The sequence below is a fragment of the Brassica napus genome, chromosome A5 (genome assembly GCF_020379485.1).
Source record: "Brassica napus cultivar Da-Ae chromosome A5, Da-Ae, whole genome shotgun sequence".
In the NCBI taxonomy this organism is placed as follows: domain Eukaryota; kingdom Viridiplantae; phylum Streptophyta; class Magnoliopsida; order Brassicales; family Brassicaceae; genus Brassica; species Brassica napus.
The window spans coordinates 13,739,729-13,757,477 of NC_063438.1; the positions used below are offsets into that span (position 1 = coordinate 13,739,729).

At 31.3% G+C, this 17,749-nt stretch overlaps 3 protein-coding genes and 1 non-coding gene across 4 annotated transcripts; 2 read left to right on the forward strand and 2 right to left on the reverse strand.

The window, feature by feature from the left end:
- Positions 1–361: 361 nt before the first annotated feature.
- LOC106453763 lies at positions 362–3,646 on the reverse strand. The gene is made up of 8 exons (XM_013895976.1): positions 2,732–3,646; positions 2,300–2,570; positions 1,945–2,213; positions 1,711–1,845; positions 1,257–1,603; positions 1,066–1,147; positions 916–982; positions 362–813 (listed from the first exon to the last, which is right to left on the reverse strand). The coding sequence occupies exons 1-8, from the start codon at positions 3,644–3,646 to the stop codon at positions 362–364; spliced, it is 2,538 nt and encodes an 845-aa protein (XP_013751430.1).
- A 475-nt stretch (positions 3,647–4,121) lies between these two features.
- LOC125609206 (protein LHCP TRANSLOCATION DEFECT-like) lies at positions 4,122–4,927 on the forward strand. Its single transcript, XM_048780325.1, has 2 exons — positions 4,122–4,487; positions 4,576–4,927. The coding sequence occupies exons 1-2, from the start codon at positions 4,215–4,217 to the stop codon at positions 4,831–4,833; spliced, it is 531 nt and encodes a 176-aa protein (XP_048636282.1). The 5' UTR covers positions 4,122–4,214; the 3' UTR covers positions 4,834–4,927.
- Positions 4,928–12,316: 7,389 nt separating this feature from the next.
- LOC106345302 (vascular-related unknown protein 2-like) lies at positions 12,317–13,054 on the forward strand. The gene is made up of 2 exons (XM_048780326.1): positions 12,317–12,688; positions 13,031–13,054. Exons 1-2 carry the CDS (start codon positions 12,317–12,319, stop codon positions 13,052–13,054), a joined length of 396 nt encoding a protein of 131 aa, XP_048636283.1.
- Positions 13,055–16,410: 3,356 nt separating this feature from the next.
- On the reverse strand, positions 16,411–16,573 carry LOC125609762. The gene has a single exon (XR_007339909.1). It is a non-coding gene; the product is annotated as a U1 spliceosomal RNA (small nuclear RNA).
- Between the last annotated feature and the right edge of the window lie 1,176 nt (positions 16,574–17,749).

The following is a 17,749-nucleotide window of genomic DNA, read 5'->3' on the forward strand; positions in this document are numbered from 1 at the left end:
AATACATAGTCATCACGATCTCTATAAATAAACACAACTTAATAATCAGAAACAATGAGTGTGAACATATGAGTTTCAATAGTTTCAGCAAAATCGGTTATTGTCAACTGTAGAAGCTATAAGACAACATTATCACTAAATAGACAACATCTTTCATATCTAGTTCAATAAGCAAGTTACAACACACATGAAGACGTATAAACCGAGAAACATAAATGCAACCATACCAAATACAGCAACATGGGAACGATACAAGTATAAAAAACCGGACACAGAGTTATACTTTTAATTTGTAAAAACTTACACTCTCATACACAATAAGCACACATAACATACAAGAAACATAAACCATCGGCGTGACCTATAGCTGCTCCTTCAACTCATACACCAGTATAGCGGCCCTCCTCCCTTCTTCTTCGAGAATATCGGGACTGATATTTTTACAAGCATCTATGCTGTATACAGCATGTCTTGTCATTAACAACATTGCCATTAAACGCGAATCAGATGGATTTGTATTCTGAGCAAGAAATTTTGGCCTCGAAACATCATAACAATGCATAACGGGTTCTTCACCTATGCTTTGACCGACATATCTAGCCAGATAGGGTAACATTTGGATGATAGAATTTAAATGCTTCTCAACAGTACTATCCTTGTAGATGCTCGTATTGCAATCCCAAACAGTGAGAACCCCAAGGCGAGCATCAAAACAAATCCCAACCCAATGTTTCGTCCCAACATTGAAAGGAAAGTAAAACCTTATTAGGTGAACTGCTGGATCATCTTTAGAAGGAAATATATCGACCAAACCTTTTGGAAATTTGTAGGACTCTTTATTTCGACTATTTAGAAACTTAGGGAACGTCCTGTTTATCGCTTACGCAAATTTGGTATCAAGGAATTCGACAGTACCTCGACTTTCTGGACGGAGGTTTCGACTGACCGCCAAACGGCCAACTCGAATAAGAATATCGATAACCTGCAAAACATGAAAAAATTGGTTCACATAAACACAGACATGATTGTTGTAGGTCCGAGTTAAGTAAAAGGTTTCAAACAAACCTTGGGGGGGAAAAGACGTGGTCTCTCTAGCAGTAGTTGAATATCTTTAGCATAAACAGCAAGTCCACCAACGTTAATAACACTGGAACAGAAATTCTATATATATTTAGTTCATCATATAAATTTTAATGCTATACCGTAATACAGCTCTTCAGTTTGTTAAAACATGATTCAAATGCCAAAAAACTTACAACTTCTCCCCCAATTTGACACACAGCTGCGCATACTTCCTTCTAACTTCAGATTGATCCTCAACTACAAAAACATAATTCTGCCCTTCTCTAACTCGCGACATAATGTGACGACCACATTGGTAATCCTCAACTAGACCAGAAGGAACCGTTTTGTGCCTCTTACTTTTTCGTGAACCCTGACCTTGCTCAATGTTTTCAACAACGTTGGTGCTGGCTGAACATTCCTGATCACGAGCCTGGATTACCAAGCAAGGTTCTGCAACCTTAATTTGCTCATCCTGAGTTAACCCAAGGGAGAAAGAAGGTTCACTCGTGACGTTTTCCCGTTGCCTCTTATGACCCTCCTTTTATCAAAATAAGATCATTATAAGAGCAGCTTTAGATATTGAAATGAATTTAGCCAAACAATATATTAATTTGTTTTGGGAAAGAGCCAAATTACGAATATTACCAAACTTTGGTGGAAAGCATTTTGTCGGGTACGATTCAGGCTATTGGCAGATTGTACACAAGTCTCGGCTTCCGGAGTTACACAAACAAATCTGGGAACAACATCGTCTTTCTTGAAGGGAGAGAGATTTTCGTCCTATTTTAAAAAGTTTGATGTAAAATAAATGTTAGTTCATTATAAATTGAAGAGACCATATCCTGAACCAAACCAAACAAATAAAGGCAAAGCTCTAACCTGGCTCATACGGGTTGATCGTGGCGGCGTTGAGTACTCACTTATGTTTCTTAGCACATTTCCAATAGTAATCGCATTTGCATCATCAACCTCAGTGTTAACCGTAGCTGGACCTGGTACGTGTACCGGAACTGCCCTTGGTATCTCAGTTCGCACAGGAGGGGGAACAACCTGCTGCTCACATATTTCCGCAACCATTTCTTTGACACATATATTCATCTCCGATTTGAACTTTAGTAACATATCCTCCACTCGAAGAACAACTTTTCCTTCAATTCCAGCAACCGTGCTAGATGCCACATTGATCTTTTTCTCAAAGTTTTCTAACTGTGGTTTGATTTTTTCAGCACAATACCTGCGACAGTACCCGGCTCAACGTGTTGGACATGCCCTTGTATATAGGTCGCTTTCCTCGACTTAGAAGTCGATTTACCCGCTTCACGCAAACGCTCCACATCAGTATGACTAAGACCACCTCGAAATAATGAATTTGTGAACTTATGGTTTCGGTTGATACGCGCTAATAGTGTATCAACTTTGGAATCTTCCTCTTCGTCAGACCAAACTAAATCGAGTTCGTCTATAGTTCGGGTACTATCCGCAGGAATGAGACAATTAACATGTACCTACATATATACATAATAATGTAATACCAGACTTTTAATAAAAATTGGGTTTCTTAACATATATTAAACAGCAAGAATGAGCAGCTAACAGTCAATTCCAATTTGATATATCTACAAAGCTACCCAAACATCACTAAATATGGAAGCAATGAATGACTTACATTGCTTTGCTTGTCCACATTTCGTGCATGTGCTGGATTAAGAGTGTTTTTCTTAGTAAAGATATCACGCCCGGTTCCTTCTATTTCTTCACTATCTGATTCTGATGATGAACATATCTCTTGCACAACCTCAGTCAAAGAAGGAACTGCTTTAACCATTACAAGCTGCAGAGCAAGCGCAAATCCTTTTACATCAATGGTGTTTTGAGACAAAGCTACTTCATCTCGGTCTTTAATACTACCCATGAGCATGTCAAAAGCTAGTCTCCCCCAAGGGTAAGAAAAAAATTCTTCAAGATTTTCAATTGCTTCTGCATGCTCTCTAGCTATCTTCATCTTAAGACTTGTTGGTAGCAGAACTGATTCCAGAAGTGCCAAGCAGGCATATTTGACCCGGATTTCCTTATCCTTCACAGTTTTACGGTATAGCATTTTGATAACCGAAGATACTGTCACAACTTCAACTTTCTCAAATAAAGACGGCCAATACGGTTTCTCGGATATTGTCTTCTTTAGTTTCATCTTCGACTTCTGAGGATATTTACCACAAGGTAATCCGGTAACAAAAGCAAATTCTCGTAGGGAGAATCTAACAGGATTGCCAGCAAATCGGAACCACACTTCATGCTTCTTCTTGGTTTTAAGCTGTCTTGATAACAAATACCTTGCGAATCTACCAGAAAAGACCGGTTTATCTGCTATCTCTATCAATTTTCCAAAACTCGATCTCTGAATAATATCAATTTCCTCCTCGTCTAACGCATTAAATATCCTCTTTAGAGCACTCGAAGACTGATACGTCAAAACCCGTAAACCTACAGGTTCCTCGCCGGCGGCAAACATCATATCAGGTATTACGCCACTATCTTCGTCGTCTGCCTCCTCCGGAAAATCTACAAGCCGTGTAGACACCATCTTAACCGTTCAGACTCCGACTATGCTCCAAGACCTTCAGGTTCGATATCGCTGCCCCTTTACCAAGAGAAAAGACTTTTGAATAGTATTTCTTGAATAATGGAGAAGATAGATTGTTTGCATGCATTTAAAAAAGACTGAATAAAGATTGTTTGGAGGACTAAAAAATCCATATCATGATTTACTTCCCTAGACAATCATAATTACACTACAACCTATAGGAGCAGGGTCATATACTCTACGACATACGCGAGTCGGATACACTTGCCTCGTATTGGGGTACTTTTGAGATATATAAAAACTTCAACAGTATCATACCAATCACCTAAATATATTTATTTTCTTGTGTATGAAGTGCAATTGGCCTATTTTATTATTAAATTAACGTTATTAAGAATTAATAATCATACAAAATAATAATAAAAAATTAAAAACTAATATATTCCCTTTAATATATGGCTCATAGGTTTATTTTGTTTAGATAATAAGAAAAACGAAAGAAATGAGTGGATAATAAAACCACTGAATCTGCTTGCTTCAGTTGGAAGCATTAAGAGACAGAACAGCAATGGCTTCTTCCTCTTCTATCTCATTCTCATGCGCGCCTTCACTTGTCTCCACGAAATCAACCAACCATTCTCCTACACGGACGCTGCTATCCTCTCGGTTTCTTGGAACCCGAAACTTAAAACATCGTATCCGACCCGCCAGACTCGGACCCTCAAACGGGTCAAGAACCACTTGCTGGTTCAAGTTCGGCAAGAACGGCGTCGATGCCGAAAGTGCCGGAATCTACGGCAGTCAGTCTCGTGATGACTTCGACAAAGACGACGTTGAACAGGTTTTGTCTTCTTGTCGAATCAAAATCACATCGAGTTAACCACTTTGGTTCTTGAAAGAAACTGATATGTATCTTGTTTCTGATGTAGTATTTCAATTATATGGGGATGCTTGCGGTAGAAGGCACCTATTCAAAGATGGAAGCCCTTCTTAACCTAAACATTCACCCAGTCGATATTCTATTGATGTTAGCCGCCACGGAAGGTGACAAACCTAAGATCGAGGAGCTGCTCAGAGCTGGTGCTAGTTACACGGTCAAAGATGCCGATGGAAGAACCGCTCTCGACAGAGCCAACAGTGAAGAGATCCGTGACTTGATCCTTGGCTACTCCACTCAGAAGGCTTGAGTTCCATCTTCAGTTTGAAGTTTGAACACTTGGAACTGCGCAAGTTTTGTTATGTGCTAGAACAAACTGTCTTTATAGTTATAACCCTTTTGTCTTTCGCGCAAGTTTCTTGTTTCTTCCTTTGAGGGTTCTTCTGTGGTGTTTGGTGTTACTGCAGAGGAAGATCTTTTCACAGGTAGACAATCCACCACCTTGGTTGTTGCTCTGAACTTGGTTTAGTTGTGTCTGTGTTGATTCTTGCCGGGCTCACAAGATTTGTAGATTCATCATATATGGTTTTTCTGAGTCTTCTCTTTGGGATCATCCATTGTTAGTCTTGGAAGAAGCTGCCTCAGCGAGAGGAGTTGAACTCTCGGAAGCAGTAACACCAACGTTTTCGTCTCCTTCAAGCAGAGGAGAAGGAGAGGTATCTTCTGCAATTAAACAATTCAATCAACACTCGGAGACGTGAAAGCAGAGCCAAAAATGTCACAGAAGATCCTATGAAAAATGAACAAGCCAGCAGAATGGATATCCCACTGTTAACAAAAATTTGAAAGAAAAAACAATTAAGAGTTTTTTTTTAGTAATCAAAACAATTAAGAGTTGAATGCGATTATCTCTAAAGGAATTATACAAACAGTTCTGATGTACCTAGCTGCCTTCAAGATGGGTTCAGTCATCTGCAACAAACACAATGACCAGTCAGAACACTCGGATCTTGTTCATATCTATGAGCTTGTTTACACAGCTGATCTCTACCCAAACAACAAAGAAAGATCCATAAGAGTACCTGTGAGAGTAGATGAAGAGCTCCCCGTAGTCGGTCCAAGAGATTTGGTTTGCCAGTATCAGATTTATTCAACTTCAAGCTGCATAAACCCCAAAATGTCAGCTATGCTCCAGTCTCCATTCTCTCATCATAAATCAGTAATAAACATATGGAAGATAAGCCTTACCTCTTCAAAACATGAAGTTTCTGTCCCCGAGATAACATGAAAGCATGGTCTCAGAATCTCCTCCATGTTTGCTGTTCCCAAAAGCCTCAAATCTCTCCTCACCTGAGCAATAAAAATTGAAAACAGTTGAAATAAATCCTTCTTTATCACGAAAAAAACAAACGAAGTAGATACCTTGTGCTCGACAACCGCGTGCTCGACTGACTCTTCAGCTTCTCCTCTATATCTTTGGCTTGTATATCATCATCATCCATTGTGTTTTCTGACTCTGGAAACTTATCTATAATCCACGAAGGCAATAAAAGTTAGCGTCTATTTTACGTAAACCATTATGAAGGCGTGCAATAAAAGTTTCAGTTTCGTCACATACTTGAATCAAAGTCACTCACTCAGACTCATAAACTTCACAAAACTCGAACTAGACACGAGTAGAATGATGATTATATTAGAAGCAAGTAACAAAGTTTGAAAGAGACACAGAGAACCAACACGCACTGGCACGGGGCGGCTCAGCTCAAAACCAAGGAAACATCAAGCGTGACTCGTTCAACTACTCACATTCTAAAAAAAATCAAGAAGCCTTACCTATAGAATCTATAGTTACAGGAATGAATCGATGGTTGACAAGAAACAGAAGTTTCAGAACACGGTCACGCAGTGAGAGACACAGGGAGGTTAAAATTAGGGTTTAATGGTTTAATTCAAACCGATCTGTTTACCACTACCGAACCGAGCCAGCAATCGGTTATCATCTCCAACCCGAGTTGGCCAAACTTTTGGTTCGGCTTAACTCTTGAAAATACGGCTCGGCTCAGGTGCTGAGGGCCTGTTGGAAAAATGAGTAGCACGAAAATAACGTGACGTGCCAAATTATTCCAGATTTTTGTTATCTTTTTAAGGATCTCAATTTGAGAGTGTGACTGGAAAGTATTTCTAGAGTAACTTATTACTCTGAAATTTAATTTACTCCAAAGTCCATTAAAAATTTACTAATCAGGTGGAAAATTACTTTTACATTTTTACTCTAGTTACTATTTAAATGGTGAAAAATATACTCACACTTTTACTCAACGAGTGTGACTGTATAGTCATTTTAGAGTAAATATTTTCATACTTTTACTCTACGGGTGTAATTGTATAGTCATTTTAGAGTAAATATTTGAAAATAAAACCATTTTACTCTAAATCAGGTAAAAAGTTTCCAATCAGGTAAACTATTATTATTGCTCTTTTACTTTCTGTACTATTGATTTAGTGAAAAAACACTTTAAAAATTACTTTTGAATTTACAAGCAAAATATATTTTTCGCTGGTTTTGGTTTTTCTTTCCTCTTTTCACCTTGTAACATTTACTCTACTTTTCACTTTTTATTTCCTCTCTATTACTCTAAAGTTTATCAATCACAACCTATATTTTGCTAGAGTAATAACTTTCCCCTCATTTGCGCTTTTTCTTTCTTGTTTTTTACATTTTTTCCTCTATTTCTTTTATTCTATATTACTCTAGTGATATCCAATCAAAACCCTGAATATTTTACTCTTTTTACTGTCTTTGTTTTTTTCTTAAAATTTTCTTAAATATTTATTTTCATAAAAATTAAATTAAATTCTTAAAAGGCCTTCTTTTCAAAAATTAGGTGTGCAAAGATTTTTTTTTTTTTTGAAACTGAAGTGTGCAAAGATATTTACGTAAGCAACACTAACGTGACGAAAGATATTGCGCAAGCACAATGTGACAAGAGAGAAGGTAAAATATATTAGTCGATGATGTTGACAAAAAACATTAGCCGACGAATAATTGATATTTTAAATAATTTCTGACAAACAAAATTGGAGAATCTTATTAAATGTTGTTTAATTTTATATATCCACATAGTTTTGACCATGTAATTTCTATTGTGTAAATTACTATATTTGTTTTTACAGTAGTACACTTACGAACATATATACTTTTATTTTAGATTTATTTCTCTCTTAAAAAAGTAAAAATAAAATTACTCTAAAAGAAGAAGAGAAGAAGAAGAAGAAGAATTTTTTTCTTTGGAGAAACTGAATTATTAGCTTTGATGACCGAACTAGAAAAGACTAGCTAGATGACATATGTGTAAAACAAATCTCAGAATCAAATGATTTTAAGAGTCGGCAAAGTACTTAGTTCTTACTTCTTGTAATAAATAAACATGGTCAATGATTAAGACATGTAATTCGTGGGGAAGTGGTAATAAAGATTCAACGAGAATGTGGTTTATAACGTGGCAAGCAGGCGAAAAATAGTCTTCACTGATTTTTAAAACAGGCAAATAAATAATTAAAGAACAAAACGTGATGAAGATAATAGTCTGGTTAAGGCCAGATTAACAAAAGGCGACGTATATATACTTAAACCTATAGTTTTTCTAATATAGTTGGTCCACGCTACTTGAACCTTTTGAATCCGGCAGAACAAATTTTATTTTATTTAAGAATGTGTTGGGTTAAAACAGCATGTTTGATGTAAACACCTATTTGAATTGGCTTGTCATGAAATACTTAGATAAATTTATATTTTTTTTGTGCAACAAAATTTATCTTATGTTCCCATTCTTCTTCTATGTAATTTTGGTGACGTATAAAATGTGTGACGTTAGATGATGCGTAATCATATTAATTAAGGTGTCGAAAATTTGACCTAGATTGGATTTCGTCATAGTGAAAAATTGATGTTAATATGTGGTTGCCACTAGTGAATATTCATTACTAATTATCGTGTGACAATTATCAAAAGAACTGTTTACATATAGTTCTAATATATGTATTTTATATATGGTAGATAAGATTATACCGACAACACTAAATAATCATAGTTCATTGATTAGTATTATGTAAGTGGATTTTTTTCAAACAATATAAGAGCTTATAATTCTTTCAGTAACCAAATCGTATTAAATCTAAAGATTTATATTACTTCATCCATTCTTATATTTGAGAACAATTTATTTTAAATTACTTATATATTTATAGCTTGTCAAGATCAATTATAAGAAGGCACGTAATTAAAACTAGATTTTTGTCCGCGCTTTCAAAATATGGAAGTAATTTTTATTTAAATAATTATTTACTGAAAATTCAAATATATATATATATGTGTATTTTTATAAATTTTGATTTTAAAGTATAGATAACTAAGCTGAAATTTATATAAATATATTTTATAAGAATAAATAAAAATTATTTATATAACTTATCTCGTAATAATTTTACTTATATTTTAAAGAATTAAATTTATAGTATGAGTTTATTTTTAACTTATTATATTGGTCAATATATATTTTATTACAATAAAGATTATATATATGTTATTTAACCCGTCTTATACTTAATAAAATATTTTCATATTTATGAAATAATCCGTAAAAACTGTAATTGTAAAACATGACGTATAGTTCAATGTACCAGATAATTGAATAATATTAATATCAACTAAATTTAGTATTTTCAGTATATACAAATTCATATATATTAATTTATCTTTTAATATTCTAATTCAAATATTATATTAAAATTGTTATTTACTATTTTATATATTTAAATTTAATATCTTATTTTAATATTAAAGGATGTAAATTTATGAATGTATGTTATTCCGTAAATGTAATTATTTTAATTTTATAATTTATAAATAAATAGTAAATGGATTAAGTTAGTTTATATTTATTAATTGGTGTAGTAATTTAATTATGCATATGAACTATGAATAAATAGATACTGTAGAAAATTTATTTCTTATTCTTTAAATCAAATACGACTTAATAATGACAAAAAAAATAAAAAATAAATTATTCATTTATAATAACATTTAATATTAATTACGAATTTTATTATTAAAATAAATATATCTTTATATTTTAAGTTAAAATATATCAAAGGATATTATTAAAATGCAATTTTAGAAAATATATTTAAGAATATTTTCTTTGATATTTAATTTTGAAAATATTTAAATAATGTGAAAGGTTAGAGTATATATTTAATAATAATTTAACTTAGTTGTAGATAAAATAATAAGAAAATAAATAAATATAATGGTTCAACTAAGACTTTTGTAATAATTTTTTAGTGATTCCGTTTTAAAGTATAAATAGTTTAATCATTATCAGTTACGGGAAATCTATAATAGTGATTACCCCAAACTAGGTAATCGGTTTTAACGACATTAAACTATAAATATATAAAAAAATCTATCTTGAATACCCATATAGAAAGTTCTTAGAACCTAACAAGAAAAAATAAAATAATATATATACATATAGAAATATTCGAGAAAAGGGAATTCATTACGTAGAAAATGTGATGTAGTTCTAGTTAGACCATGATGTTTCAATTGTTGTCAGTGATGGATTTTTACCACTGGTATGAAAATGCTATTCGTTTTCATATTCTTAGATAATCTCAATAAGCGGATGTTATTCAATTATGTGTTTAAGAAAATTTAAACCTAAACACAATTCATCATTATTCGAATTATTATAGATTTTATTTTAAAATATATTGTTATTAAATATATTATTTATAAAACTTGTTTAAAATTTGGTTTCATTTAATAAAGATTTAAATTCATTTTTTAACTTCTTTGTATTTAAATTAATTTCAAATTATGCAATCATGTATATATATATATATATATAACCAATCATCTATAAATCTTAAATTTGTCATAACCGTATGTTTTATATTTTAATTTTATAAACTCACCATCCAAGTCTTATCCTAGTGTCATATGATTTGTCAACATGAGATTAAAATAGTGATTCTATTTTAATAGAATAGAGCGTTATTAGATATGTTATTTATAAATCATATTTAAAATTTGGTGTTCTTCAATGAATTATTTAAATCCATTTTATTTTAAATCTAGTATTATTCAATTTTAAAGAAACTTCTATATATTTTAAATTGATTTCAAATCATTTATTGTGGAATCTCATGAATAACTGAAATCAAAAACTAAGGCATATTACACAGATTTTAGAATTTTCTAACTTTAAACTATCAGAAAATTATAAATTTGATGGATTGCATTAATAATTGATTTTAGATTGAATAACACCCCTAAGTGAATCTTATGGATTAATTATGTCACGGCTTACCAGCTTAGACCTTATTTGGTAGAGCATTAGCATTAGCTGTAGTAGTATGCTATATAAGCAGTATGCTGCAGGAGTTGTATGCTTTTACTAAACTGTTTAATATGATGATTGGTAGAACAGTATGAGTATGTTATTTAAAACTATTATAAAAATTAGTATACAATATATAATATATTTATTTTTAACGAACATATTTCTAAAAAAGATATATAATTAATTTATTTTATTTAATAATTTTAAAAATATGTTTATATAGAAAATATTATTTTAAAATAAATTTTATAAATAAAATATATATTTTTAAAAATAATTTTTCAAATTTAAAATAAATTAAATTATACAAATTAAATTAAATTATATAAATTAAATTATATTTTAAATGTGAAATACTATTTAAAAAATTTTTTATTTAGATTAATTTTTAGAAATCAAAATTTTATTTTTTGGATATAAAAATAATTTTATGATATTATTAAATAAAATAAATGAATTAATTATATATTTTTCTTAATTTTATAAATTATAAATGCAAATACTATTCTAAAAGTTTCATATGAAAGCATTGGCTAGAGAGCATTTGGAGAGCATTAGCATTTAGTAAATGCTTCTCTAAATGATTTTCTAACAATTGTTGATTAGATAATGTAGAGTATAATGTTAATACTAATGCTCTACCAATCAAGTCTTTAGTATACATACATTTCTTTTATAAATGAAATTATTCATATTATATGTTTGTTTCTCTAAGATTGAGCAAACTCACTTTAGAGACCAACGAGACTTGTGAAACGTGCACAATCACATTATCCACTAACCCACAAGAAGGTTCACCACTTTCCCTCCTTTGTTATTCTTGCACATCAAGAAACCAAACTACTCGATCTATATATATTTTAAATATCTGAATGAGACGTTTTTTGCTTTTTGAATCTAAATTTATTTGCTAGCCTTTCCGTATATAATTTACGAACATGTAAATGCAGATGAAAATTAAATTGTGTAAACTTTGTGTCTTAATTTTCAGTTCGTACAAAATACTTGACAAAACAATGCTTTTAAACTCTATAAAAAGATATCTTCATATATAAACGGAAGCACATATCTTTGCCTCATTTAGATGGTGGTGTTAATCTTGCCACCCATTGTGTCTTTGAATTGAAAAAAGTACATATCAAAGATCCAACACTAGTTGATATTAAAAAAACAATAATACAATTTAAAAACTAAATAAAAGAATTAAAAAAAAACAAAAAAATTACAAACGGACCGAAATGTGCCACACCTTCACCTTCCATGATCTCTTTCTCTACTTATTCTTTCCTTTATAAATGAAACCCTGTCTCATAACAAAATCATTTGGCAACAAAAGTCTCAGCTTGTGCATACACATCTTTCTTTTGCATACCCCCCAGCACTTCAATGGAGAACTCCGTAAACAACTGCGTGAGACAAAAGGTATTCTCTAATCACCAAGTCAGAACGATACACGAAGAAGAAGATCAAAAAGAGGAGAGTAGTTGGCTAATCTACTTTGAAGACATTGATCACGAAGACGAAATGGTCGAAGAAATGAGTCATTACTACGATAATGATTCATCGATGATCTCAGACGCTGCATCTCCTGTCCACAACACAAAGATACATAACGTTGCTCGTCGAAAGACTAATAGTATTAATACAAACCCTAAAAAGAGACGTATCCTCCATCAACACAAAGAAAAAAAACAAGAAGAAGAAGGAGATGAAGACGAAGAAGAAGACACAGCCTCTTCTCCTTCGAATAAAACTAAGGTTAGATTATATATATATGAGTGTATCTTAATTTGTGGAGTTGGTCTTTTCGTTTTGTTAAGTTTCTAACATTTTTGGTGTTTATTCAGGGTTGTCATGTGTTGGATGGTGGTGAAAATAATGTAAATGTTACATCAGAGGTAATATTCAAGAAACATTGTGTTGCAAGAGACACAAGATCGAACATAAATGAAGAATTCTTATCTGCAGAACTGAAGAAGAGAGGACTTTGTCTAGTTCCTTTATCAATGTTTTCTAATTTTATTGCTTGATGATTCTTGTTTAAAGAAAGGGTTTTTAACTGTGATCATAATTTTTATTCTTCTGATTCTTTGATGTAAGATCTTTACTATTATTGACAATTAAATATATAGAAAATGGAATTCAGATTGCAAATTTAACACTTTGGAAATGTCTACTCTATGATCATAAGTGAGACTGAGCTCATACTTTATACCCATCTTTTAGTTACAAATCTGCTATATACACTGTTTGATTACTATAGCCTGCATCTGATAATACAGAGGGTTATCTCTTATATATTAAAAAAGAAGCATTGTAATAAATGCGTTAACACTAAACTGGATACATGTCACGTGTATAAGCATTGTAATAAATGCGTTTACACTAAAATAGGCACACGTCACATGTAGAAAACTTCTCAGCCAAACTCTACATAAATATATTCACACTATGTACTTTACGTTTTTTTTAACATAAAACTCACATTCATGGTTCTTCTTTACGTTATTTTTACTGTTTACGAAAAGAGCTGGACAAATTATTCATAAATTTTGATTCGATTCGTTATCCGTTTTGATTCGAACCGAAAAATCCGGATATCCGTTACTCTACGAAACAAATCCAAACTAAAATGCAATATCCGTAAAAAAACAAATCACAAATATCAATATTTATAGGAACAAATATCCAATTTGATCTGTTATATGCATATATATATACATATATTTAAAGAATTATATATAAGTTATATATTAGAATTTATATAAATTTTACAATATTTTTGTTTTTAAATAATTTCATTTTAGGAATTTTATTTTTCATGTATTATTTTGAAAAAAATATCATTTAATATTAATCAACAGCATCTTTATATATTTATCAATCATCTTTATATACTTTTACATACACATACATGTGCACAATGACTTGAGCACCTAAGTATTTACCGTAATTGAAATATCTAATTTTTTGGAAGTTAAAATATTTTTTTTCTTAATGCTTCTTTCACTATTGACTAAATTGTAGTAAAATGATTTGTCTTAATAATTTTTTTTTCCTTTTTTAACTATTATCCGTTTAGAAACTATAATATGAAACCATTGGTTCGACATCACGACTATCTAAGATTCATAACACGAAAACAAACAAATAATAATAATTTTTGATTATCACAGAAAAAAAACAAAAACATCAAATATTTTAACTGAACAAACCAAATAAAATTGATTTAAAATTATAGTTATGTTTTAGGAGATTAAAAACCAAAAAACAACTTAAAACCGAACTGATATCCAGATTAAACAAATTAATGTCTCCTTATTAAAAAATAACAAAACTAATAATCACATTCTGCGCAAGGCGTGGATTATTACCTAGTAAAATGATAAAAGAGATGCGTTTCAGTTTCTTATTTTGTTTCCAAAAGATTCTTTATTATTTTTATTTTCTTTTGCCATCAACGAAAGATTCTTTAATTAGAAACTGGAGTATCACCTCAAAAAAATTTCCAACAGGTCCATGATCAGCTACCTATAGTAACTTAGTGAGTCAAAACAACAGTGTAACATATTATCAATATTTTGGGGAAATTTATTTTGATCTTTACATATGTCGACAGCTTATAAGATACAAAGTTTATGGTGATAGTATTTGAAAGATATGTCAAATGAGGAATCAAATGGTGAAGATAGGTTTCAAGTCTTGGCTATAAAAAATGTACGATTTGCATACCCATGGAAAACGCTGGAATTTTCGTAGCAGTTATGGCATCCGCAAACAAGGTCCATAAAACTCAGAGAGCTAGTTCTGATTATTGCTGAGAAATGGTGACACGACACCAAAACCTTCGTTTTCCCTTGGGGTGACAACCACAACACTTGAAGATGTAATGGTTCTTTAAGGTAGAATTCTCTGTTTTAGGTTTGAACATGTATCTTTCCTTGTATTGTGGCGTAGCTATTAATTTGTGCCATCTATACTTCTAGCATCTCTACCAAACTATTTTTCCAATCGTTGTTCATCTTTCACCTGGTACACAGATTGCTGTTGCTCCACCTGTTCATGCAAACTTATATGCTGAGCTAAGTCTCTTAAAAAACCACAATATAGATTTCACCAAATCGAAGACAAGATTGATCTAAGTGCCTTGTTTAAGTTGGTCCAAATTTGGACATGGGAGAGATTAAGGAACTGCAGCCAAAGATTGGCTAATTATGATGACGTGAAACAAAACTTTTAATTTGTCCTAATTAACATCCCCTATATATTAAAAGAGAAGTATTACAACATATTTTGTAGTCACATTTCATCACCACAATCATTCTTATAATCCTAAGAAAACTATGTTGGTCCATATAAATATATAATAAGCTTTTTATTAAATTAATCATAAATTAATCATAAATGTTCTTCATTGTTTCCTTAAATAAAAATCACGGAATTACCTAATATGGCTAAAGTATATATGACAATTAATGATTTTGAATAATAAAGATTTGATAAAAATCAGTATATTCTCTATCATTTTTAATTCATTTTAAAATAAATTAAACAACCACATTAACTATATAATAAAAAATTTAGATTTTTTCGTATATGTTATAGTTTGAATTTTATAAAAACGAATATAAATGACTAAAGTTGTTAAAAATCTGACACTGAAATTTTTGTGATCCATGGTTTAAAATTTATGTTATAACAAGATACAAATGATTATGAAATTACATAAGTAGGAAGTCTCATTTAATAAATATTATATATATGCATATTAATATTTTTTAAAAATAAATTATATACCATATAAAATACATAAGTATTTTAATTTCGAATTTGATTTGAATTTTTTTGATAAACATTTTGAACAATTATTGACAACTTAATATTTAGATTTTAAACTTTGTATTGAATGTTTTTAAAATTATAAATTACTAAAACTATTAAACATCCCATAAAGTTTTTATTGTTATCATTGATTTAAAATTTTTGTTATTAAAAAATACAAACGATCAAAAATAATATGAGTATAAAATATTTTTTAACAGATGTCAATATTAAAAATGTACTATATATCCATGTTAATATCATTTAAACTTAATTTTATAACATATAAAATAGAAAAAAGTGTTTGTCTGGATAAATAAAATTTATTTAAGTATTTGTACCAATTTAATTATATACGTAATAGTTAATAAATTTTTAATTATTCAATATATTTATTATTTCATAATATGTAAAAAATATGTAATACATAAAAATAATTTATAAATAATATTTATCCTGCGCAAGGCGCAGATCTTAACCTAGTCTGTTATATTATCAGAGAATAATCTGTTTAATTTTATAGTTATGGAAGGCTCATTAAATTGTGGTTTAATAGAGTAACATTAAGCCAGGCGATCAATTAGTAAATTGGGGTTTCCTCTCCCTAACCAAGAGAGACAATATTGGTTAACAGAAAATTTATGAAGACTAAGTTACTGGTAGGGGCTGCGCGAACGAAAACCTTCTATTCCACAACTAATGACGCAGGCTCTTCTAATTGAGAAGACCTTAGGCTAAGCTCCCTTCTTTAAGGTGCAATGAAGTCACTAGTCTAGGTAACTTATCTTTTTGATTACGAGTTGACCCCGTCTAGGTAAGTGAATTGCTCAGTGATACGCATGTCTTATTTATATCAAAGTTCCAACGGCCCCTCCATTTCTCATAAGCGATGTGCGATCTTTGCTAATCTCACACTATCCCTCATTTTTGTTACATAAAGGCGCACAGCGTGCCGTTTCAATGCTCTCTTTTTTGAACGGTGTGTCAAATAGGCTTCAAGGGCTGGGCAAAAAATCCGTATTGGAAGAACCGAATTGAATCCGATCCGTTAAAAGTAGTTAAATATTAGTTAAATATTCAAGCGGGTTCAAAACTTTGGTATCTAAAGAACTGGAATCAAACCCGACTAAAACCGAAATAAATTTATATACTTAAATATCCAAAATATTTAAAATATATATACAAATAGTCAAAAGTAAATATCTAAAATATTATTATTTTAAATTCTGTGATATTTAAAATATATATGAATTTAAAATTTTAAAAAATAATTTAAACGGGTTATCCGAACCCGAACCGAATTCGCAAAGATCCGAAACGAACCCCTATCAAAATTTATAAATCTTCGAATGAGACTGAAATCTTAAACTCCAATACTCCAAAACTCGAATAGAACCAAACCAAAGAATGTCCACCCAATTCGTAATTCGTAATGCAAATGGGTTTCTATTTGTGTATTATATTCGTGGCAGAGAGTCAAAAGTGAGAGAAAGCTTATGACAATGATTTATTCATTCCATTTTATCATTACAGCTTTGCTATATACTAGTTATTCTGGTCTGCACCTGAGAGCTTAGTGTTTGATCACAAAACGGTGATAAAGGAAATGTGGGTTAAACAAAGACGTCTTATTATGGTCGGAAGAAACGTTCAATCGGTTACAAGAGAAGTAAAGAGAGTGCGACAGAAGAGAGGCCGGTAACTCGATGAGCTACCGGAAAAGTACATATAGCGGTCAGATGAAGCAAAGGTGAAAACCCTAATCTAGCCGCCAAGTGTTAATCAGATGATTTCGGATCCCTTTCTCATTCCCCTTCCTTCTCCTTATATAGTCCTCTGATGTGTCGTTCTTGACCTAGTTTATGTCGTCTTCGTGGGCTTTCCTTATTGGGCCGAAAGGCCCGTACCCATCCGAGCGGTCGCCGAGCTGGATGCCTCTTAGTCGACGACGGTCGACTCAAGGTACTCTAGAAGCGAGCCGAGAGACTGACCTTTTAA

What these genes read in the sequence shown, in the direction of transcription:
- LOC106453763 (XM_013895976.1), bottom strand. Translation starts at nt 3,646, where the DNA reads ATGGTGTCTACACGGCTTGTAGATTTTCCGGAGGAGGCAGACGACGAA. An exon ending in GTCAAATTGGGGGAGAAGTT is followed by an intron (nt 1,148 to 1,256) that starts GTAAGTTTTTTG and finishes TTTCTGTTCCAG; the next exon opens with TGTTATTAACGTTGGTGGAC. An exon ending in CCTCCGTCCAGAAAGTCGAG is followed by an intron (nt 814 to 915) that starts GTACTGTCGAAT and finishes AATTTCCAAAAG; the next exon opens with GTTTGGTCGATATATTTCCT.
- LOC125609206 (XM_048780325.1), top strand. Translation starts at nt 4,215, where the DNA reads ATGGCTTCTTCCTCTTCTATCTCATTCTCATGCGCGCCTTCACTTGTC. An exon ending in ACAAAGACGACGTTGAACAG is followed by an intron (nt 4,488 to 4,575) that starts GTTTTGTCTTCT and finishes TTTCTGATGTAG; the next exon opens with TATTTCAATTATATGGGGAT.
- LOC106345302 (XM_048780326.1), top strand. Translation starts at nt 12,317, where the DNA reads ATGGAGAACTCCGTAAACAACTGCGTGAGACAAAAGGTATTCTCTAAT. An exon ending in CTCCTTCGAATAAAACTAAG is followed by an intron (nt 12,689 to 13,030) that starts GTTAGATTATAT and finishes CTTTGATGTAAG; the next exon opens with ATCTTTACTATTATTGACAA.